Source organism: Bradysia coprophila, unplaced genomic scaffold, assembly GCF_014529535.1.
Source record: "Bradysia coprophila strain Holo2 unplaced genomic scaffold, BU_Bcop_v1 contig_583, whole genome shotgun sequence".
Lineage (NCBI taxonomy): Eukaryota > Metazoa > Arthropoda > Insecta > Diptera > Sciaridae > Bradysia > Bradysia coprophila.
In genome coordinates, this window is record NW_023503823.1 from 1190985 (window position 1) to 1213784 (window position 22800).

Here is a 22800-nt window from a genome sequence, read left to right on the forward strand (position 1 = left end):
GTATGAACCCAGTGATAATTTAACCTATTTAATAGTGAGAAAAATTAAGGTTTCAAAGGGTGGCCCAGTGTTTATTTGGTTGTGAATGTTTTCATAAAAGTGGTTCTTAAGTCCTTATCAACTACACTACAGGTGAATTACATGATTGAATATATCAATTTTGAAAGTAGTTAACAGATTAACGGACTTGTAAGCAAACTCCATATCGAATAAAACTGAAAGCTTATGTGCAACGAAAAACTTACAAATTGTAAGTTCTAGAGTTTCAACGAAACAATAACAGATGTCTCCACAAATTTTAACGAAACGTTATCGTCAGGTCTTTTTTGGTTGATGTCTTAAATAAATGTTCTAAAACCTATCACTTGAATGAAACGAAAATTTGCTTCAAGCTATCATATTTACTAAATATAAAGTCGTTATTGACGGAATGCATTTTCTGTAAACAGGCTCGATGAAGCGGGTAACAGTGGCAGAGTCGTTTTGTCGTTGCGTCATTTTGCGACAAAGTGGTTCAACGAAAAAGTGACAGTTGAGAAAATTCTAAATTAGATTTTTTGTTTTGATGTGGTTGATTGTGATGATTTTTCGTTTTCTTTCGTACAAAAGTATGAAAATTTGTGATTTTATTATCAACAATAAGCTTACAAAATGTAGTAAAATTCGTGTATAGTGTTCTACAAAAAGTTAAAATCCGCGTTCAATGTTCTCATAAACATACAAATCCAAGGCAAATGTTCTCCAAAAATTTCCTGTGATTGATTTAAATTAGATTTTCTCAGTTCAGGTTTGTGCTGTTGCGAGAATCAGCTATGAAAAATTGCGGACATTAGCTAGGAACATTTTGAATATTATTTTGCTAATTTAAAGCCTCAAACCAACCTGATTTAAATTAGATTTTATCGTTTCAGACAAGGTTTAAGCTGTAGTGAGCAGTACTTAGGAATATCTTGATTATTTTTTGCGTTCAATCAATTAAATCCAATTCTAAGAACGTCACATTCAAAAATGTTGCGCTAAAAAAATTCCATTTTTTTTTTAATAAAACAAAGTGCAACATTATTTATAGAGTGTTACTGTGGATTTACATAGCAACGTAAAAGTGACAGATGCAAAAATTTTCTCATACGGCAACTCGAAATTTCATTCATAATTTTAATTTTATGAATGAACTTTCGGGTTGCAGTATTTAAAAAACATTGCATCTGTCACTTTTACGTTGCTATGTAAATCCACGGTTATGATGAAAGAGAAGAAGATATTTTGACAAGTACCCCAAGGTAAGTTAAAATAAACTGGTCTTCTGTCCTCTCGCTCTCAACGTACCACGTTGAAAGAAAAGCAATTACTTTGACAAGTACCCCAAGGCAAGTTATAATAAGTAGTCTTCGGTTTTCTCGCTCTGATCATAACAGTCTATTTATTCAAAGCGAAAAAAAAATTCCAAATTTTACTACAGAACCACTTTGTCGCGTTTTATCATGTCGATTTCCGTCTCTGCCACTGTTACTGCTTCATCAAGGCTGTTTAGAGTAAAGTAGACTAGCAGTCGGTTTGACGACACACCTGAATGCAATTTGGTGCAAAGCGCTTAGTAATACAAATCAAAGATTTCTAAAATCTGTTTCCATTTTCACTAGTAATTTATTTATACAAAAAGTGGCCGTTTCGATGGGCTGTGATCTTGAACATATGATCCGTGAACGTCTACTTCTTAAATGCCTGCTCCTTAAACGTTTGCTTCTAGAATGATTGTGTAAACGCAGAGGCAATTTCATCTCGAGAAGAATTGAATTGGTTTGGAACGAATTCACTCTTGAAAGTGGCAATATCGTCACCAACCAATAACCGAACACTGCAATTCCAAGATTTAGTCGATTGGTCCGACAAAGTGTGTATTGTATGCTTCGTGTTGCGACAAATCGTGTTGCAACGACGGAAGTGTTTTTATTTTACGCGTCGCAATTGAATGTCCTTGGACACATTCGAAAGCAATTACTTAATCTGACAGCAGGTAATGAATGTGCATCGTGGTAATAAAAATTAAAATCGTCTTTGCGACGTCAGCTTTAGAATCTCTATTGCGTACCAAACGTTTTTAATTCGAAGGTTATGCTGATTGCTTGTTGAGAATAGAGTATTCTAAGGAGTATAGAATTAAATTGCCACTTACATTTTGATTTAAATCATTTAATTTAAAAAATAATAAATCGATAAAAACAACACTGAGCTAAAATCAAGGTTAAAGCTTTATTAAGGCTTAATTTAAAGTTTATTGTCATGGAATTAGAATATTTTGATTAAAACTTAAGCCTTACACATAAACTAATTTGAGCATAGTGACAATCCAACAATAACACTCGTCGAGTGTAACTCTAGCTACAAACAGCAAAGGTACATGTTGAGTGCATTGAAATATTTCGACTTCTTATGGGAATGTTGTGTGCACTCCTTCACTACAAATCACAAGAATCGCACCCATCACAACAATCGCCGACATCACCTCCATCACAACAACAACTAATATGAGGACAGCAACATCCGTCAGCATCAGTGCAGCAACCATTCTCACCGCCGCAACAACAACACTCGACACAACATTTACCACAGCAATCTCCACAACTTTCCCAAAAATCAAAACAACATCTGAAAGACGCAAATGTACAATCTAATAGTCACCAATGATAGAAGTATCAATGGAGTCAGTTTTACAGTGTTAGGCAGCAATCGCTGTCGGTAGTATCGGTTGCACTGGTATAATAATAATATTCACAGCAGTCACAGCCATCTTCACGTTTACGTCTTGCGTTTTCTTGTTTTTTCTCTATTTCCTCTGCACCGGGATTTAACGGATCGGTATTGTTCAATCTGGGTGGAGTGGTGATCACATCTAAAATCAAATTCAATGAACCTTTTAATACTTATTATTCTTAAAAAATCTAAAAAAAATTTATAACTTTTAGGAATTTCAGAAATTCAAAAAAAAAATCCTAAAAATTCCCAAAAGTTCTTTAAAGTTCTTTAAAATCCTTTAAAACTTTTAAATGTTTCTGAAAGTTCTTTTGAAAAAAATATATTGAAAAAATTCAGAATAATCAATGTATTAACAACGTTGCAAAAATTATTATTAAGCCCTACTTAAATGTTAAGAGGCATAACTTTTGAACACACAAAATTTTGACTTAAATATGTAGATTTTCTGTCACTTATTTGCTGAAATCAACTTCTACAATGAATGCACTGGTAATCAGCGTATAATAATCAAGGCTGAAATCGTTTAAATTATAAAAAAATTATTTTATTATTAGGATCAAAAATTTGGCTGCCCATATGTCCACTTTACTGAAAGTAGCATTTTAATCGAAATGACATCATTTTTCGGAAATGATTCGATTTAGTGTGACGCCATTTTATTATATTTTGATAATGCTTAAACTCAGCGCCGCCTTTTCCATATGGGCCAAATGGGCAAATGCCCGTGGCGCCCGAAGTGGAGCAACATAACATGGCGCCCGAGGTCTTTAAAAAAAATTAGCTTTACTAAATTGGTGCCTATTTTTCCCAAAAGCGAGCATTGGCACCCAAAAGCTAAAAGCGGCACTGTTAAACCTATTGCATTTGTGAAATTTAAAGATTTATTTTAAATATTTGTGACCGCAATTCCAACCGAATCAGTGGCAGTTTTTCATATAATACGCTCTTGTGTTGTGATATTTTTGGTGATGTCGGGAAAGTGAGCAGTTTTGTGAAAATTTTAGCTCAAAACAGAGGTACTTTAATTTCAATATTTTATTAACATTTTATTAATTTCTGGAAAATGTAAGACCGCAATTCCAACGGCGAAAGTCCATATTACCTTTCTGAAGCATATTCGAATCATTTTATATGACTTTCTAAGAGATTCATCGACAGTTTTCGGGTCGTTTTTTCGGGTCGTTTTTTCGGGTTTTGTGGTAGGAAAAAGTACCGATGCCTCTTAATGTTGGACGTAGGTATTATTGATTAACTGACATATATAACGCTATATCTGGACTAATATAGTTATGTTCTGTTTGTGTAATTAAACTGGTTCGAAAAAAGAAAAAACAAATTTGTTGTTTTGAGTTAAGTAAAAGCTCTGTGCGTTTGTTATATTTATTCAAATATATGAAAACGTTGCCAAAAGAAAAATATCGATCATTTTCATTATACGGTACTCGTTAACGTAACCACACTTAATTGTTCGTTAAGTAGTCCCTAACCTCAATTAATTGACGTTAACTGCGTTCAATTTACTGGTTTTTACATGAAAATCGTTCGTTCAATTCAGCTGTCTGACAGCTGTATCTGCCGTTTACAAGGTCATGAAAATGATGTATAAATTATCAGCTCGATTCCTGTCAGCGCTGCTAAATTTAACAACTGTCAGTTAAATTTATCCGACCAAAAAATCAGTGTCGAAGCTATAATAAATTTAACGATCGATAAATTTAACCGAATTTTATAATAGAGTTAACTTTATCAGCTCCGTTAAATGCTGACGGGAATACGGCTATTGTATATCCAACAAAAAACTAACTTGGGTGGCGTAGTTAGTTAAACTCCTCCATGTCAACTTTCAAAACATTTGATATCGGGCTTGGTGAAGTGAGAAAAAATTGAATCACAAATAACAGATGATTCGACTTTCGTCTCCATGAATGTTTATTTCTTAGGCCATATTTTCCATATTTTCCTTTATTTGTAAAATTGCCTAAGACTGTTGTCCTCAACATCCGCGCCTCTTTGTTTTTGTCAAATTTTCTTTGTAATTTTTAATTTCTCGTCTTTCTTATGGAAAGGCAACTGCGTCACGAACTTCGTTTCCGCTACAGCCTAGATGTTGGTAATTTCTATGAATCAAGTATGACGACATGAAATGGCACCGGCGCGACTGTACCCCCTGTACCCACAACGAAAACAAGAATACCATTTCGTCGCTATATGATATGTTGTTTGACTTAACCATTCTCATTTTCATACATTTTCGCAAGTATGACATCAGAAAGGTTGTATCAAACAATACGAATTATGGTGAAAATTCAAAATCCTTCGATTTTCCTTAAAATAATTTCACAATTTCATAACTAATTACTCAGCCAAAATTAAATAAGCCGGTTGCCATGTGACAAAATGGCATAATGACAGTTGTATTTTTATCACATGGCGACACGCAACATGTTTATTTACTTTTTGGCTGAGTTATTAGTTATTAAATTGTGAACTAATGAAAATATTTAACTTTTGTAAACAATTTTGACAGATAGGCGAGATGTCAAACTGAAGTATTTGTGATTTTTTGTGACAGCTGTCAAAACCATTTCACGAAAGAATTCTTCATTTGACACTTCCTGCAAGTTCTTTGTTTAAATAAAATTCTTCTTCAAAACATTTCCCTGATGATATGAGATGACTGACAGATACTGCTGTCATTTCTCTGGGTTTCAGCAATTAGGAACAACCATTGATGGAATTTTTCAAACACTTATCTTATCTAATAAAAATAAACAAGAAATATGGCTGCTCCGTCGCGTCATATATTCCTTTTTCGTTTTTGAGATTAATTGTTAATTTCTTTTCATTTCACTTCATTGATTGTTTAAGAAAATCAATTGCGGGTATTCGCATGGTTGTGTGAAACTACAGTAAAATTAACTAGAATAACGGCACATCTTTATGAAAAAACTGACATGATCCTGACAGCCGGCATATTTTTTTTGTTTACTGTTGAGTGTCATACACATACAGCAAATATCCACACAATGTTTACATATATGGTTGACCTTCAACGAGTATGTAGTATGTTATATAAATACACAGTCTGGTATAGGCATCTTATGCTCGTGTATGTGTAAAGTGCACAAAATTAAATAGATTTTGTTGATTGCAATTTATTAAAATGAATATTGCCCTACCCGCAAATTCATTTTGATTTGTGAATATCGACATTTCTTTGAATGAGTATAAACAATCACAAACAGCCAAAGTAAAATTCTTAAACTTTACTGTATGAAGTTCAACGTACGACGAACAAATGAAGACTGGCTCCGCTATAACATTCAGCAATTTGAGTTACAATCGAAAATCCATCGTATTCTCATTTCAGCGCAGACATTGTGAACGGATGAAATGCTTTTAATGTGTTATGTGCATATTTTGTTCAAATTTTCTGTGTAAACAAAGTTGGAAAGTCCAAGATCATGACGTTGGTATTGGTATATAGAAATTTATCACTGAATTAATTCATATGTGAGACAGTGTCTCACTGAGACACCCACTTTTGAAATTGCAGAGTTAATATTGGTATTTATTCGATGAAAATAACATCAATGGAACTTCCACCTGGGCTTGAAAAATTTGTAAGTAGCAACTGCATTCGAATTATACGGACGCTAATAGTAACATTACCTACCCATACTTGGGATTATAGCACTTGTCTCGGCTACGCCTTAATCGGCAAATTTCACACAAGAAGTACCATTACCATCATTTGCCCCATTGGTGTGCGTGTGCGAGAACCCACTTTATCTCCATAAAACATATAGGTAATGGCGACATTACCCATCTGTTTTTCGCACTCGAAGATAATAATAGTTTATGCTGCGACTTCTATTGGAATAAATTAAATCTATTTGCATATTGCGTTGGAATGTAACTAATAATGCTGATAAAGAAGTAGTTCAATTGAAAATAAAACAAAAACATTTTAAACATTTCTTATCAAAAAATAACATTTTGATTTGCATATAAATTTGCATTGATAACGTCAATTTTAGACCATCATGTCAGTACTATTTTTACAGCAATTGTTGATCATAATGAACCAAATATGCATCCTATTAGGCCAGCAGCACCTCCTACTATCCAAACTAAACATGGGTCACCACATCTGAAAATTATGTCAATTTTAAATTTATCTATAGGAAACCTTGGTTGGCGCCACAATGTTTTTCAGTACTTCATTCTTTACACTCATTTGTACTCTAGTGTGACAGATAGTTTTATACAATTCTATTCCATTTCTAGTACATTAAATGATACATTTCGTCATATTCGTCCTATTAGGGCATGGGACGATGTACTAGTTTACTCTGAAAACTACAAAAGCACCATCCTTGTTCACATAGCTGAATACTGAATACGGATGTTTAGTGAAGTTTTACTCTGAAAACTACAACAGCGCCATATTCAGCTAAAGAAAATTTGCTGAGAAGTGGTGAAAACGTCAACAGGATCCATGTTTTTTGTGAACTAAGATCCCTGCTATGACATTTCAGGGGAACATGTCACAGTGAAGTTAATTTACCAGCAAAAAGCAAAGTGCTGCAAAAAAAGTGTGGGCCTCGACGGGCCAATGTGGGTTTACTGTAATATTAAGTTTAATATTTGTTTGTTTGTCTCTGAAGCCCAGACGATTTGCTATTTGACGCGTGAAGGGGTAACGTTTAATTTTGACGGAAGAAAACATGTTTGAAAGAGAAATTTACCTATGACGCGTGAAAATATTTTATAAGAAAAATTTATTCTGACGCATAAAATTATATTTTTCATGCTTGAAAATATTATTGAGACGGAAATATTTTGAAAATATAGTAATCCCGAGCGAAGCCGGCGGTAAACCACTAGTGTGAAAATAAAACATGAAAAAAATATAACCGAACGTTACACGCAAAACCAAATATTCTGAGGACCACATACTTCTTCAGGACCAGCTGGTCTACAACAGCGATTACAAAATCTACTAGTGTTAGCATTTTCTCCAGCTATTAAAAATTCCGTGGTCGAAATTGGTTCCTGAGTAATAACTGGAAATTAATGATTGAAAGGTATTCAAAACCGATTTATAAATAAATGCTTTTTGTAACCTGTTGTTGCCATTTATATAAACTGTTTGCAATTTTTGGAAGATGATAAAAAAATTTACACCGCAGAGTTTTGCAGAATGAATTACACGTCTATACTCTATAAAGGTGATGATTCAAATGTTGGTATGTACTACTTTCAAACATTTACCATTTTGTCACGAAAGAACCTTTTGCCTTGCTCGATTAATTTTTGTTTACCGTTTACATGAGTATTTCTTTATGGTGCTTTAACTGACTCTCTTGGAAGTGCTGACACTTGGGGTTTATTAACCAGTGACAGACGACAAGGACAGTATTATCGGGTCTATTACTTCAATCGATCAAAGTATTTTTAATCTGTTGATTTTAAATCTTGTACTTCAATTTTTTAAACATGTATTTTACTATATATAAAGGACCATTATTACCCACAGCTTGTCATTATTTTTGTCGTCGTTATCGACAACAGATGAATAGCCGTATGTGACAGATTAATGTGATACAACTGCAGGTATGAGGCTCATTAAAACCCAGTGTTCTTATGACAAACGAATTTAATTGAAAAAAGGAATACTTTCCTACGTCACACTATCATCAAGTTATTCAAACATGTTGCATTAACATGAAATCAGTTCGAATTTCATAACAAACTTACACGACGAACTGTTCGGCACGAGTTGATTTTTTTTTGAAGGAGCGACGGGTTTTTTAAATCTACTAGCACTATTGTATGGTGGTACACCAGCACACTGTGTGGTTGAATGGCGTTTAATTATACATGTGGTCGCAGATTCGATATTTTTTCGATAATTCTTAGTCTGTTCGTGACTCTGAACAACGTTCCACAAAATTTTTTGCTTTTCGGTGTGGTTAGGACTCAACCTATCTTGCTCGTTTCCCTTCTATATACCCATTGAAGAGTATAACCTAAAGTGAATCATAACTAGCCGATCCATAAAGCAATCGTCTTTTCTACCAATCCACAACGCGACGAGATTTCGTGTGGTTTTTGTGGAACAAAAAAAAATCATGTAAAAGTTTCTATTTGCTTTGAGTTCAGTTTATTCTTTTGTTTAATTTTCATCTTATCTTATCTGGAATTGGATGAGAAGTGTGTTTGGTTAGATGTTTCTCCAATTATCACCAGATAAGTTAGTGCTAGTCAGTATTTGACTTTCAACAGTTTCACTACTTGTGTTCATTGTGAAGTCAGCACCTAACATCACTTTAAGACTATAAAAGGTGTCAAAGGTACTGTGATTGTAACACTCCAATTAAAATGCTAACATACAACCAGTTTAAAAGACTAACTAAACACACATCACAATTCTTATATTATTCTTCGTCTAATTCTATACCCAGAGACAGAATTGGGAGCTACATTTACATTGAATTTGTACAATTTGTTGGGAGTTTCTTTTCATCATGGAGTGGACATGGTCAACGACAATAAGTTTGGTCACTATAATAGCCTCCATGGCATTGTACTTCATTGCTCGTTATTTTGTAAAGAAATATGAGCGCTATAAAAAATCCCCACCTGGTAAGCTTAAGCTCTGAACTTTTAATGAAAAACAATTATTTCGTGTTTTTTTAGGTCCTTGGGGACTTCCAGTAATTGGATCCTTATTGACATTGAATAGAGAGAATGCTATTTTGAAAATTCAAGAGTACAAGAAAACCTATGGAAAAATATTTTCAATGAACGTCGGAAACTTCAGGTGATTTATTGTGCGGTGGATGAACGCTTCTAAACGTTTAACGGGATCATGTAATTTTGACGATTTTAATGTTGTGACTTCAATTTGGTGCAAAAGTTCAAAAAATTGGAAATACACAGTGCTGCCTTTAGCTTTTGGGCGCCATCGAGCAATTGGAAAAATAGACGCCCATTTATTAAAGTTAAATTTTTTTGAATGATTTCGGGCGCAATTTATTTCTGCTCTACTTCGGGCTCTACACGGGCATTTGCTCATTTTGCCCTTATGGAAAAGGCGGCACTGGCAACACCAAACACTAACTCTAAATAAACTCTAATTCCGTAAAAAAAATTGAATTGTGCTGCTGTGCTGTAAAATATTTCTTATCTTTCTGAAGTGAAAAAATACTTGAATTTTGTATACAGGGTGGCAGTTATAAATGATTACAAACTAATACACGAAGCATTTAAGCGTGAAGAATTCCTGGGAAGACCTGATTTTGAATCATACGTGTTGAGAAACGGTGGTTTTAAAAACCGTGGAGTACTATTTTCGGATGGGACACAAAATTGGCACGAACAAAGGCGTTTTGCGCTTCGAACGTTACGAGATTTCGGTTTCGGTAAACGAACCATGGACGGATTACTGCTTCAGGAAGTAGAAGAATTGGTTCAGTATTTTAAGTAAGAAGTTTCTGTTGTCAATTGAAATTTTTCGATTTCTTTGTTGTCTGATTTACAGGAAAGAATATATTGGAAAACCAGTGGACTTAAAGCATAGTTTTAACCGTTCGGTTTTCAACTCTGTGTGGTACATTATCAGTGACCGACGGTTCGAAAGAACAGATCCAGTTTTCATGAAAATGATATCATTGTTCACTGGGTACGCACTAATTTTAGAAATATTAATTGTCATGAACAGCTGAAAAAAAATGAATTTGATTTGATTCCCGGTTTTTTTTTACTAATGAAGGCATTTAGATAAAGTAACATTATTTAATGCCGGACATTATTATCTGTGGCCAGCAAAATATAATTTAATTCGCCGTGGATTATGGAAGCAGGCGAAAATTATGCACGACACAGCGAAATCTTTTACAAAGACGGTGATCAAAGATCATTTAGATAACTACGATGAGAATGTATCAAAGGATTTCATTGACGTCTATCTGCACGCTCACAATAAAAGTCCATCTACTGGCTCTGGTTTTTACGGCGAAGAAGGACGTTAGTTCTCAAAAATAACGAATCATGAACACGAACCTAAACTTGTGACTTTCGATATTTCAGTGGAAAATTTGAATATACTTCTCCTGGATTTAATAGGCGCTGGAACCGAGACAACAAGCACGACGTTACTCTGGGCTCTCCTTTTCATGACAAAATATCCAGAGGTGCAGAAGAAATTACACGAAGAAATTGATCTTGTGCTGGGAAAGGATCGTCAGCCGTCACGTGACGATAGACTGATGTAGTTTTATATTTCTTCTGATTATAAAATGCTATTTGTTTTTAATAATTTCAATTGATTTGAAAATTTAGGATGCCATATTTAGAAGCTTTTACCAATGAAGTTCATCGAAAAAGCTCTATCATTCCAATGTCGGTGTATCATAAAGTTTTGAAAGACTGCGGTAAGTGTTTAGTGTGTAGCTACTTTAATGCACTTAAGTATCAAGCTTTTCTAAACTCTTTACAATTCGTTAAAAAAAACTCTTCAGATTTTGGCGGATATTTTTTCGAGAAAAATACGATTGTCTATGCAAACATTTACGATGCTCATCACGATAAGGAGTTTTGGGGTGATCCAGAAGTATTTAGACCAGAACGGTTCTTAGATTCTACTGGAACAAAAGTTGTGCCGAAAAAAGCTCTGATGCCATTTTCTACAGGTTTTTTTTTCAATTTTTTTTCGATCGTTCTCTTTTTTTAAATCATTTTCTCAATAAATTTACAGGGAAACGAATTTGTTTAGGTGAAACAATGGCGAGAGATTCACTGTTTTATTTTCTCTGTGGACTTTTACAAAGCTTTACATTTGAGTTAGATCCTTCGAGTGCTTCAGTGGACATAGACACTCCGAAACCAAATTTTGTCAAAGCACCACACAATTTTAAAATCATTATGTCGTCACGTTGAAAATAAATCATTAGGAAGAGTGCCTTTGCTTACGAATATTTAATTTTTGTCAAAAAAATTAAATCAATTTCAGTTATTTGATTGGCTGAATTTAGCATCAGTGTACGTTCATCTGATGGAAATTGTCAGCTTTTCCAAAATGGCAGCTGTGTGTCATTTTGTTTTACTCTTAAAATATTCCACTCACGAAACTTTACAACTTGACCTTTGGAACCAACTCTGTATTTTACCTATATCCTGAGATCAAGCCAAAATCCCTAATCCTAACCCTAAATTTGGATTACATTTCCAAGATGGCGGATGTCGGCCATTTTGTTGGGTCTCTCAAATATTCTACTCATAAAACTCTATAGCTTACTCTTTGGAACCAACTCTCTATCTGCCCGACAACAACCAATATATTTTTAGCCCCGTACGAAGTACTGGGGGCTTATAAGATTAATATGCCGTTTGTAACACGTCGAATTGGAAGCAGACAGTAAGGGCAAAGCTTTTGGTTATGTTCATAGATGACGAATCCGCAATAAAAAAAATGTCCGTCCGTCCGTCCGTCCGTCCGTCCGTCCGTCCGTCCGTCCGTCCGTCCGTGACCCCTCTAGCTTGAGCAAATCACAACCTTTTTTCAAAATTCTTTTTTTCCCCGATTGGTATCGACAAAAGTAAGGTCAAGTTCGAAAATGGGCATGGTAGGGTCGGCCCTTACAGAGCTAGGGCCCTATAGGTGTTTTTCAGTCTTTCGACGATATCTACCGAAATACGCACGTAATAGCTGCTTGTGATATATCAAATGAAAGGTATTGACGAGTAGAACAAAGTTGCTGAACATTGTTTTTGTGTAGGATGCAACGCGAGCTTGTTGGGAGGGCTCAAAGGTCGTTACTCGGCCCCAAGTGTTTTTTCCACATAAATCGAGTAAATCTCATCCGATTTTGCTAGATTTAGTTTTTTATGGAAGGTAATTGAATACCGAAAAGAACGTGGCGAAAAAAGTTTCAAATTTGGGCCCTTGGACTAAGGCCGCTACTCGGCCCTAAGTGTTTTTTGCACATAAATCGAGTAAATCTCATCCGATTTTGCTAGATTTTGTTTTATTTGAGAGATAATTGAATACCGAATAGAATGATGGCAAAAAATGTTTCAAATTTGGGCCCTTGGACTAAGGCCGCTACTCGGCCCTAAGTGTTTTTTGCACATAAATCGAGTAAATCTCATCCGATTTTGCTAGATTTTGTTTCATTTGAGAGATAGTTGAATGCCGAATAGAATGATGGCAAAAAAAGTTTCAAATTTGGGCCATTGGACTAAGGCCGCTACTCGGCCCTAAGTGTTTTTTGCACATAAATCGAGTAAATCTCATCCGATTTTGCTAGATTTAGTTTTTTATGGAAGGTAATTGAATACCGAAAAGAACGTGGCGAAAAAAGTTTAAAATTTGGGCCCTTGGACTAAGGCCGCTACTCGGCCCTAAGTGTTTTTTGTACATAAATCGACTAAATCTCAACCGATTTTGCTAGTTTCTGTTTCATTTGAGAGATAATTGAATACCGAATGGAATAAAGGCAAAAAATTTTGGGTTTCTAAAATAATATCGTAAATTGTTGGTTTTATTTGAGAGGTACTTCGTACGGGCTTTCGTAATTGCGCTATGCGCAATTTTAAAAATGAACACTTTCAGTAAATTTGACCATGCCCAACTTGACTTGCATTTTGGTAACAGACGCATTAGAGGGTTGTAGACGTATTAGGGTTCCGGGCGTATTACGGCTACGGACGTATTATGGTTACGGACGAAATAGGATTACGGATCGTACGGGGCTAAGTCGCAGCAAACGCTCCGACTGTTCTGATGCCTTGTTTTACTATTTGACATGTGGGGTGGTAAAAATTGGACCAAAATGAGGACGCGTACAGCAATTGTCTTTTGTTAAGTGACAACTGTCACAGTTTGCTATCCATCTCTCTCCTCTACCCATGTCTGCGATATGGGTAGACTTTCGAAAATTCGCTAGTTGCTGTATACGTGCTCTTACTCCAACATACCGGTTGCCTCTCGGTAAGGTATTACAGGGAAATTTGTGATTACAGGTCAAAAAATAGGTTCAAATCAAATTAGAACGAAACAGAACGATACCCACTAAAATTGTTATACGCGCTCTAGGTTATTAATAAGATAGATGTCTGATCAAACGTTTCAAAACATGGAAATTTGCCAAAACGAGAGGAACATAATGATTTGAGAAATTATAAATATTTTGCTTGTCACATTGAACGCTCGACTCTATTAAAAATACTTGTAACCCGCTGGAAATGTATTACGTGTGCACTACGCACTTGTCACCAATATCTATACAGTTTGTACCTTTTGGTGATACTATCTTTCCGTTACCCGTTGCACTTGCAGCAAATCAAAGACAATGTGAGAAAAGCTTTGGTTTTTGTTCTGGAAAAAGTTTTGTAACCGCCATCTATGAAAAATGTTGCGATATAATGTCCTGATATGTTTATTGTTTGTGTATTGGAAAAGTTTTTACAACCGCCATCTATTAAAACTGTTATTTATCATTTTATTGTTATACCGTGTTTTAAATCATTTATGACTTCATAAAGTTACACGAAAGAAAGAGTATTGACGAACAATGGACAAATTCGTAAATTTTTCTCATTGAATTGTGTCAAAAATCAGTCAAAACTAAAAGTACATAGATCTGTTGATGCCGTTGCAGAAGAATGTTTATATTGTGCAATGCATTATGTAGCGTTTTTCACGTCAAACAAGGGGAGTCCGGTGATGTTTTGAGAGCGATGCGAGAGAGTGCGAAAAAAGAGAGACTCCGAATACTCTGTCTATTTTCGTTGAGTTATCCATATTGAAACCGGTTCTCGGAGAAAGACGTTAGTTGTCTACCGTGCTTTGTCGAAGACTGTCGTCGGTCGGTTCATAAAAATTATAAAGAAAAGATTAAAATAATTAAATTAAAAACGCCATTCTCGACTGTGTTGTAGCGCGTCCGTTCACATAATTATACAGAAAATCATTATTATGTGCTCCGTTTCGACGAAAAATAATTTTCGGTTCGCGTTGATTGCACCTAAAAAGGATACATCTCAACAGTGAACGAAATAGAAAAGAAGTTACTTCTTCATCAGTGTTCGCGACAGTGCTCTTGTGTACAACATAAGGTTATATGTGTTGATGTGCATTTTCCATTGCCGCTGGATAAAATGGCGTGCACAAAAAATGTGTTGATGTTATTGTTGATTGGGGGTGTTTTACTGGGCTATGTGAATGTGTCTTATTGTGTCGAGAGCAGCATTGAAAATCACGACTTGTATAAAGATAGTAAATGTGAACCGATCACAATACCAATATGTATGGACATACCATACAATTTGACCATAATGCCAAATATGCTTGGTCACACGCAACAGAATGAGGCTGGACATGAAGTCCATCAATTTGCTCCGTTAGTTAAAATTGACTGTAGTCCTGATCTACAGTTTTTCTTGTGTTTAGTGTATGTACCGTTGTGTACCATATTAGATCAACCAATACCGCCGTGTCGAAGCTTGTGCGAAAGTGGTACGTACAAAATAAATGGTTTCCTTTTTGCAGTTGAAATTCATAATCTCATATGAAGGACATTCAGTCCTGGGAATGGGATTACATTTTTCGACAGCAAAAACGAAACTTGCAGCTGCAGCGAAAGCAAAAAATGCTGTCATTGCACTGCAACGTTTTGTGTTTCTATTCATTTAGCGCGAATGTGTGAACATGTGATGCGAACATTTGACTTCGACTGGCCGGAAAATTTGGAATGTTCAAAATTTCCGGAAAGTGGCGGTGACCAAATTTGTGTCGCTCAAAATACGACCAATGCTGCACCGACTGCAACGAATGTCGGCACCAGACTGGGAATACCACATACTCGACGACCCAACGGATTCGTTGGACCACATCGGAACATGCGATTTGTTTGTCCGGTACAGTTGAAAACACCACCAGGACTAGGATATTCGTTACATATTGGTGGAGAGGTGAGAAATTTCAATTTTATTTGTTGTAAAAGTCAGAATATTGCTTTTAAATGAATCAGAAGTGAAGTTGACGACTTTCGGTAATCGGTAAAAAAGAACAATCATTTTAACTCTTAGCAACTACAAGGTAGTTACTACCTGTGTGGTGCAAAACAATTAAAATGTTCGAATTTCTTATTGCTATGAAACCAACGCCCCAACCACCAAAAATTAATCACTCAGTCTACTGTACTCGTAAATAATCCTACGATTCGAAACTTTCAGCAAAGTCAAGCGAAGTGTAAATTGCTATAATTTGCTATCACATCTACACATCCCCAAACTCTGTGCCAATCATAATAATCGTTACCCTCGTCTTAACCCTTTTCGAAGACAATGTTAAACTGCGATAGTTTATCTGGTTGCCACTGTGGTATGAGAAGTTGTTTTAGTTTATGTTTAATGCATGGAAACGGTACGAAATACACAAGTTGATAATTACAAGATAACTTAGCACATTATTTGAATAATTAAGGTGGAAAGATGATGTTTCTGATGGTGTTATTATTGTTGTTGGGGCCGTCGAATTAAGTTTTTACCTTGAAATACCATGGAAAATATTCAAATTCGGGAAAAGCGTATTTGTGTTGCGGTGTTTCGCTGTTAGTGAATGGGGCAACCTTTTAAAGGGTTTCTGTTTCCATTAACAAACTTACATTTTCTTGTGAGACTTGAAGAAAAAGTAAAATTTTCGAGGTCTACTAAAATGTCGGTTTTAAGCTGCTACACAAGTACAACAACTGTACCACGCAATCAAAAATTACCAATAAAAATTTCAAGGATTGGAGCCTAAGCTTAAAGGTTTAAAGGTTCAAGCCAATTTTGAATCAAGTTGCTGGCTAGGAGTTATATAAGTGGAGGGATTGGCTGATCTCACGACTTTCGTATTTTGTTCTACCAAATTCAAAATCAAGCAAAAACTTTGTAATCTCAGCACAATTCGATATTTCGTTGCCCTGTCAAAACTTTAAGTGCATAGCGATGTCATCTGTTACTTCTTGCGATTGAAATATCGGCTTGTGTTTTATAGAAAATCTTGTACTTCGTTAGTTAAAAATTTATTTTGCTTCATATGAAGACACTTGCTGGATTCTACTGCTCATTTTATCGTCGTTGGCGACAGCAGATGATAAACCTTTTCTGATAGTTTTTAATTTGAGTTTCTGATTTTACCAAATATTTCGACTACTTTTCTGATAGGTCACAAGTTTCTGTTTAATATTGACGTAGGCTGACACTGTCACACCATCATGTTAGGAATCTAATGAGACTTACAAATCACTCGTCAATCAAATTTGCGAAAATTATCCAATATCTTCTACCAAATTCTATGAAATTTGTGAAGTCACTCTCTGCATTCTGCTAGAAAGTCGACGGTTCTTTTAAATTTAGTAACAAACAATAATTGTTCTTTCCATTTGTACAGACAGTCTATGATTTCGTATCGTACTTCCACTGATAAACAATTTGTGTCTCTTGCTCGTGACACCTTTTGTTTCAAACCTCTAATAGTCGATTGTCATGGCAAATTTAGTCCTGAATTCCGTTCGCTATTGCCTTGACGCCCTCTGTTAGAATGAAAAGACTAAAATTTACCATTAAAAGGGAAAGCTTCCACAAATCATTCGACAGGGTAAGCAGGGTTCACATTCATTCTGAGGCAGTATCACTATTTTCCGAATCACAAATCGACGATCCTTTCAATCCCCATTCAAATATTGTTTGTCTGACAAAGTATTGGAAAACCCTTCATTCGAATAACAAAAGAACTTATTGCTAAGAATTACTTGAGTCTCCTAAAATAATTAGGAAATTAGGCTTTCATTATCCTAAACAACTCTCAGATGATATAGCCTTAATTGACGTAATGAAAGCGGTCGTCTGTTTACCGATGCATAAAATATTTGGAAGAGGAATAAATTGGGATTTCATATAATGGAAATAATATCAAGTAGCTCTACCCCGCGAAAATATTCCAAACATTTGCCCGAATCAATCATCTGTTATGATACGAAAAATTCTCGGAAAAATTTCGAAAAATAGAAATTGCCAAACGTATCGAACAGAAAAACAAACAAGGACATTAAGGACGATAAACAAACATTATTTTGGAAATAAATACGGCTCCTTTAAATAATCATTCCCATTTAGAGATGAAATTCAACACAAAAACACAATATCAATGTAGCAACGTATATATCAGTTATGTACACCGCCATAAATAGGGCTATTTAATACATTATAAATGAGGACTGAAAGTTATCACGGTTTGGAATAAACAACGCAGAGAAAAAATAGGAAAAGAAATTGGCTTTGTTACATACAAACCACGATGTACAAAAGAAAAATGACTCCGGCAAAATGGAGTTGGTTTCTATCGAGAACGGAGAACATCCATCGATAAGTGTATCCATTATGATATACGTTAGTCGGTTAGTGTTTCTTTCTCCACCAACTCGACAATGAAATCTATTGAATGGGATTTGATATCGTTCTGCGATCTTGTTATTCCATCCATGTGTTTTGATGTTGGAATCAATATCCATTGGAGGTACATCGACTGAGAGAGTATTGTTGTCGACATTTTCTCGTTTCTGTTTTTTTTCTGTTATTTTCTTTTCCACGCCGTGGAACGTTTTCAATTTACGGGTTACGGAAACTGTAATGGATTTGTGATTTGATTGGTTGATGGAGATAAAACTTTTTATTGATAGATGACGATGGTGACACTTATTACGGAATGTTGGGCATGCAATTATAATAATTAGAGTCAGTAAGTTACGGCTTGACGCGACTTGTTTCAGTTAAATCGATAAACAAAATAAAATTCGATTTTTGTTCTTCATTTTTTGGCAAACCCCATCCCATTCATTGATCCATAAAAGTGCATTTTTTTTGAAAACTAAAGGCTCGAGAAGTACTAGACTTTAGCATTCCTTCTAAAAGTCACAAAATCCTTACGCGAAACGTCATTATTCGACTTTTAGAGGCCTACCAGAAGCTTCATCCCAACAAAAATTAAATTGATAGTGGCCTTTAGGGCTCCCGATCTCTCCAGGCATATATTTTATAAGTCAACACCCATAACAATGGTTCCGATTGTTGGAAATCGATTTTGCAAGTGTACCAAACAGGAAACAGGAATTAAAGTTTGGGATTGCTTGATCTTTAGCAGAGCAAAAGAGAAGTTTTTTTTACAATTATTGACACGACATTCGAACATACGCTCTCGATATATCGAGTTATGTTATAGTTGCCATCAGAATAACACGAGTGAGTTCATGTGAATCGTTGACAACGTGTGAAATCAACGTCAAACACAATAGCACTAAAGGTGTAAATTTACCAACGTAATTGATCGCCGTGGCACAGTTCGATAACGTACTACGCTTGCCATGGTTATACAATCCACCCAGACGATATTATTTACCTGTACACCACATTATTACGGTATAAATATTAATTGAGATAACCACAAACGTTGGCATTTATAACAATCAAGCGGCACATGGTATACCTACCAGATACCTATTCCGGTCTTTAACAGATCGATTTAAGGCAATGTGTGCAGAATAATATCCAACACCCACACTCAATATTTCACATTTCCATAATAGGAATCTTGTTTGTCGTGCGGCCTCTCCTCCCATCGACTGTATATATCGTCAACGAAATTATGTGCTAATGGAAATCGTTATCACCTGTCAAAATTATGTGCCTCATTGGATTTTCGATAAGAAAAATCTAATTACCACAAAAATGATAGGGAGATTTCGTTTTACGTTTTTTTCTTTTAAAGTTGTAATAAATTGGATGTTTCATAATGCGGTGGATGGATGTGTAAGATATGCGACCGTGTACGGCCGTTGTTTGTAGATAACGCGGTACCGCTATCTTTGATCGGGCGTAAAAAAAAATTTTCTCTAATTTTGTTTTCATTGACATCGAATGACAGTTTATGATTTTGATTGGAATTTAATTAAATTGTTGAGTGAAATTTAATGGTGACAAAAAGGTAAATATTTTGATCGATGGGCTTTTTCGGTGTGTATACGTTTCATTTTGTTTATTTTACGCTGGATACTGAATACACGCACGGTTATCGTCAAAGTCAATACAAATCCATTGCTTGTTTAAAAACTGTTTCCGATTTCAATGCACAAATAAACTTTTTCAATTTATTTTCTTGTCGTCTTCTTATATTAGAGAACGTTAGCTTTTTCAACGGTAATTCACTGTCAATTCTAATTTAAACCGCTTACGCTAAAACTAACGATAATGCTCGGTCAAGAAACGGCGACCGTTGTAAATGTACGAATGAAATTTCTATTTATTTTGTAATTATCAAGAACGGGGTGGAACCAATATTCTGTAATGGAATTCATAGGTTCGAATTCTTAGTAGCAGATGACAGTGGAAAGTGAATAGATTTTTCCAGTTTAATCGTGTGCTTTTCACACATCAGATCTACGAATTACTGGGAGGTGCGGGAAAACAGGAAAAGTAGGAAAATATGCAGTTTTTCACGATTTTTTGCCAATATTTTTATTAAAAGTAGCTGTCCTGACATCACTAGTAGGACATGCACGGAGGCCACCATCGGGCCAATTGTTGTATGTGCAAACCCGATTTTCTTAAAAATTAAATGTTTTATTTCGTCTCGTCAATACCTTTTATTTGACATATCGCACACCATTTTTGAGTTCTGCTTGAAAAAGTATTGAAAAACAGACATTCTCGACAATGGCCACTGATTGGTCAAACAGATTTTCCTACAACTGTAATATTCTGATTCGTCTCGTCAATACCTTTCATTTGACATATTGCACTAGAAAATCTAGCGAAAATAGGCAAAACAAAACAAAAACACAGTTCCGGGAACTTGACTTCAAACTTCTGACGCTGTTTGTAGCACTTCCCGTTGAAGCGCGACAACTTTTTTTTTACTCTAAAAAGGTAGGGGACACGCAAAACAGAGGTTAACAACGTACAGCTCACAATTACTTTTGATTTTGGGTCTCAAAACAGTCGGCGTATTTGCCTGTTTCCCGTCATATCATATGCATTCACAATGTCGCCACCGTTTTTGACGTTAGTTTTATCTCTAAAGTTTTAAATACCGCTATAAAGTTACCGCCGTTTTGCTAACATTCTCTATTGACCAAAAACATCATGTACACTGCAGCTTGTGTTATATTACATTACTGCCAATTACATGTGCTCAATTCACATATCACTAGCTCCATACCTAGAAATGCACAAAATGAAAGGAAACTCATAAATTTTTATTTCTATCAATGAAATATGTAACATCTTTCGAAAAAGAATGATGTTGCCTGCCATAAAAAGTTGAGAAAAATGTTTTAAATTATATTTCTCAAACGTTTGGGTATCAGTGTGGCTCGAACGAAATATATTTGTACCCGAACCCTATACATCGTCGTCGTCTTCTTATTCTTTTTTTCGTCTTTCTTTTATTTGAAAATAATAATAAAAAAAAATGGTCGGATGGTTCTACCTCTTTAATATATTAAACGAAAATACATTAAGTTTAAAGTTGCTTTATATATATTGTCGTGTATTAAATCGAATCGAGTTTTCGGTTCTCTTTCCATTTCTATTTGTGCAGTGTACACTCATTTCCAACTATTTTGAGACGAGTATTTAAATTACTGAATTACACAATGCAGAGGACAAAGAGACATGAGACTTTTTAAAATAGAAACAACTGGATTTTAATTACATAATTTAGAAAATTACTCCCATTCTTTACGTTGAACACATTCACACTCTGCTCTCATTTATTTTGCTGACGAAGTTCTTACACATACGCTTGTTAAACACATACAAGAGCATCCGTTTTGTTGCTTTCTGACGAAATAATCCTTTTGAGTTATGTTTACCGGACGTCCTCGAACACTTACCACCCTCTTTTCAACCAGCCAGCCACGTCCGGTTTTTCCTCTATTCACACGATGTCAATGGTATTACGTATGGTTCGACAATAAACAATTGTTAATTATTGCATAGTATGCATACAGGGGACGTCAGTCAAATTTAGACATGAATTTGATTCAGATGTTTTACAGCTGGTCACTCTTAAAAAACTACCCATACGTCTTCGTATGGGTGAAATACACGCACAGTAAAACCGATCAGTTTTGTTTGAACAGCTGAAGCAAATTCATGTCTAAATTTGACTGATGTCGACTGTATAGCGCTGTCACATATATGTTTCGAATCAATGAATATACTTTCAAAACCATCATCACCTTTCACCTCATATTGTTCCAGTTCTATCGATTTCAGTGCCTGTTGATTATTATACATATTGAATTGAATAATGTCTAGCGATACTTTCTACATACAGCAGCGTCTCATTTAAAGTTATTCCACACACCTCCTTAAAACTTTTATATTGAAAAACTTGTTCCGATAAAAAGTTGAACTTTACTTTTTTCTACCTTTGTTAGACTATAAATAATGATACCACACCTTTCGATCTCATACATCCTGTCCTAACCACTTTTCGATTTTCTTATAACACTTCTGTGTTTATTACAAACTTTATTCCGAACAATGTATGCAATCGATGTGTGTATACTGATCGTGTATGTGGTACGGAAGATGCAGGTTAAAGACGTGTGTATGTACAATGTACGTGAAGTATAGTTGGTTCCGATTCCAATATACATTAATTGTTGTGGTTGTGAAATGAAACTGGTTTTGAGTGTGATATGTTGAGGCTGCAGACTTGGTATACATCGGAAGCGGTAGATACTTAGTTTGCTATTATTTCTCAAATAAATAAATGTAAAAAAAGTTGCTTTCTCTTTGTTTCTCCACTACTACCCACTGGTATAATATCCACCCATCTGGAAGTGGAACGATCGTACAATAAATAAAATTGCTCGTGTTTAATGTTGCTGCATGGTTAAACTGTAACAGTAACTCAAAATTATTCCTTGCATGTAAACCGTAAGTTCATTTTTCTTCCATTAGGGCGTTTGTAAATTCACTGCATTT

At 35.2% G+C, this 22800-nt stretch overlaps 3 protein-coding genes and 1 long non-coding RNA gene across 4 annotated transcripts in view; 2 read left to right on the forward strand and 2 right to left on the reverse strand.

Annotated features, from left to right (window-relative positions):
- Positions 1-2314: 2314 nt before the first annotated feature.
- On the reverse strand, positions 2315-6067 carry LOC119083311 (keratin-associated protein 5-1-like). The gene is made up of 3 exons (XM_037192997.1): positions 5934-6067; positions 2713-2890; positions 2315-2646 (listed from the first exon to the last, which is right to left on the reverse strand). Exons 1-3 carry the CDS (start codon positions 5965-5967, stop codon positions 2457-2459), a joined length of 402 nt encoding a protein of 133 aa, XP_037048892.1. The 5' UTR covers positions 5968-6067; the 3' UTR covers positions 2315-2456.
- Positions 6068-6776: 709 nt separating this feature from the next.
- Positions 6777-7988, reverse strand: LOC119083239. The gene is made up of 3 exons (XR_005088829.1): positions 7884-7988; positions 7717-7823; positions 6777-6907 (listed from the first exon to the last, which is right to left on the reverse strand). It is a non-coding gene; the product is annotated as an uncharacterized LOC119083239 (long non-coding RNA).
- Positions 7989-8937: 949 nt separating this feature from the next.
- On the forward strand, positions 8938-11731 carry LOC119083310 (cytochrome P450 2J6-like). The gene is made up of 10 exons (XM_037192996.1): positions 8938-9113; positions 9225-9405; positions 9460-9583; positions 9988-10245; positions 10304-10444; positions 10535-10788; positions 10852-11032; positions 11104-11195; positions 11283-11453; positions 11519-11731. Exons 2-10 carry the CDS (start codon positions 9288-9290, stop codon positions 11698-11700), a joined length of 1521 nt encoding a protein of 506 aa, XP_037048891.1. The 5' UTR covers positions 8938-9113; positions 9225-9287; the 3' UTR covers positions 11701-11731.
- A 2878-nt stretch (positions 11732-14609) lies between these two features.
- The window catches only part of LOC119083309 (frizzled), a 56551-nt gene continuing 48360 nt past the window's right edge, over positions 14610-22800 (forward strand). Inside the window, exons 1-2 of the mRNA XM_037192995.1 lie at positions 14610-15280; positions 15458-15735. Coding sequence (XP_037048890.1) covers positions 14923-15280; positions 15458-15735 — 636 coding nt within the window. The 5' untranslated portion in view covers positions 14610-14922. The remainder of the gene's footprint in view (positions 15281-15457; positions 15736-22800) is intronic.

Excerpts from the sequence above, each read along its gene's own strand:
- LOC119083310 (XM_037192996.1), top strand. The coding sequence starts at position 9,288 with ATGGAGTGGACATGGTCAACGACAATAAGTTTGGTCACTATAATAGCC. Across the intron at positions 10,246-10,303 it reads GAATTGGTTCAGTATTTTAA|GAAAGAATATATTGGAAAAC; the intron begins GTAAGAAGTTTC and ends TCTGATTTACAG. Across the intron at positions 10,445-10,534 it reads ATGATATCATTGTTCACTGG|GCATTTAGATAAAGTAACAT; the intron begins GTACGCACTAAT and ends TTACTAATGAAG.
- LOC119083311 (XM_037192997.1), bottom strand. The coding sequence starts at position 5,967 with ATGTCGATATTCACAAATCAAAATGAATTTGCGG. Across the intron at positions 2,891-5,933 it reads AAATCAAAATGAATTTGCGG|ATGTGATCACCACTCCACCC; the intron begins GTAGGGCAATAT and ends ATTTGATTTTAG. Across the intron at positions 2,647-2,712 it reads AGCGATTGCTGCCTAACACT|ATGTTGTTTTGATTTTTGGG; the intron begins GTAAAACTGACT and ends TGCGTCTTTCAG.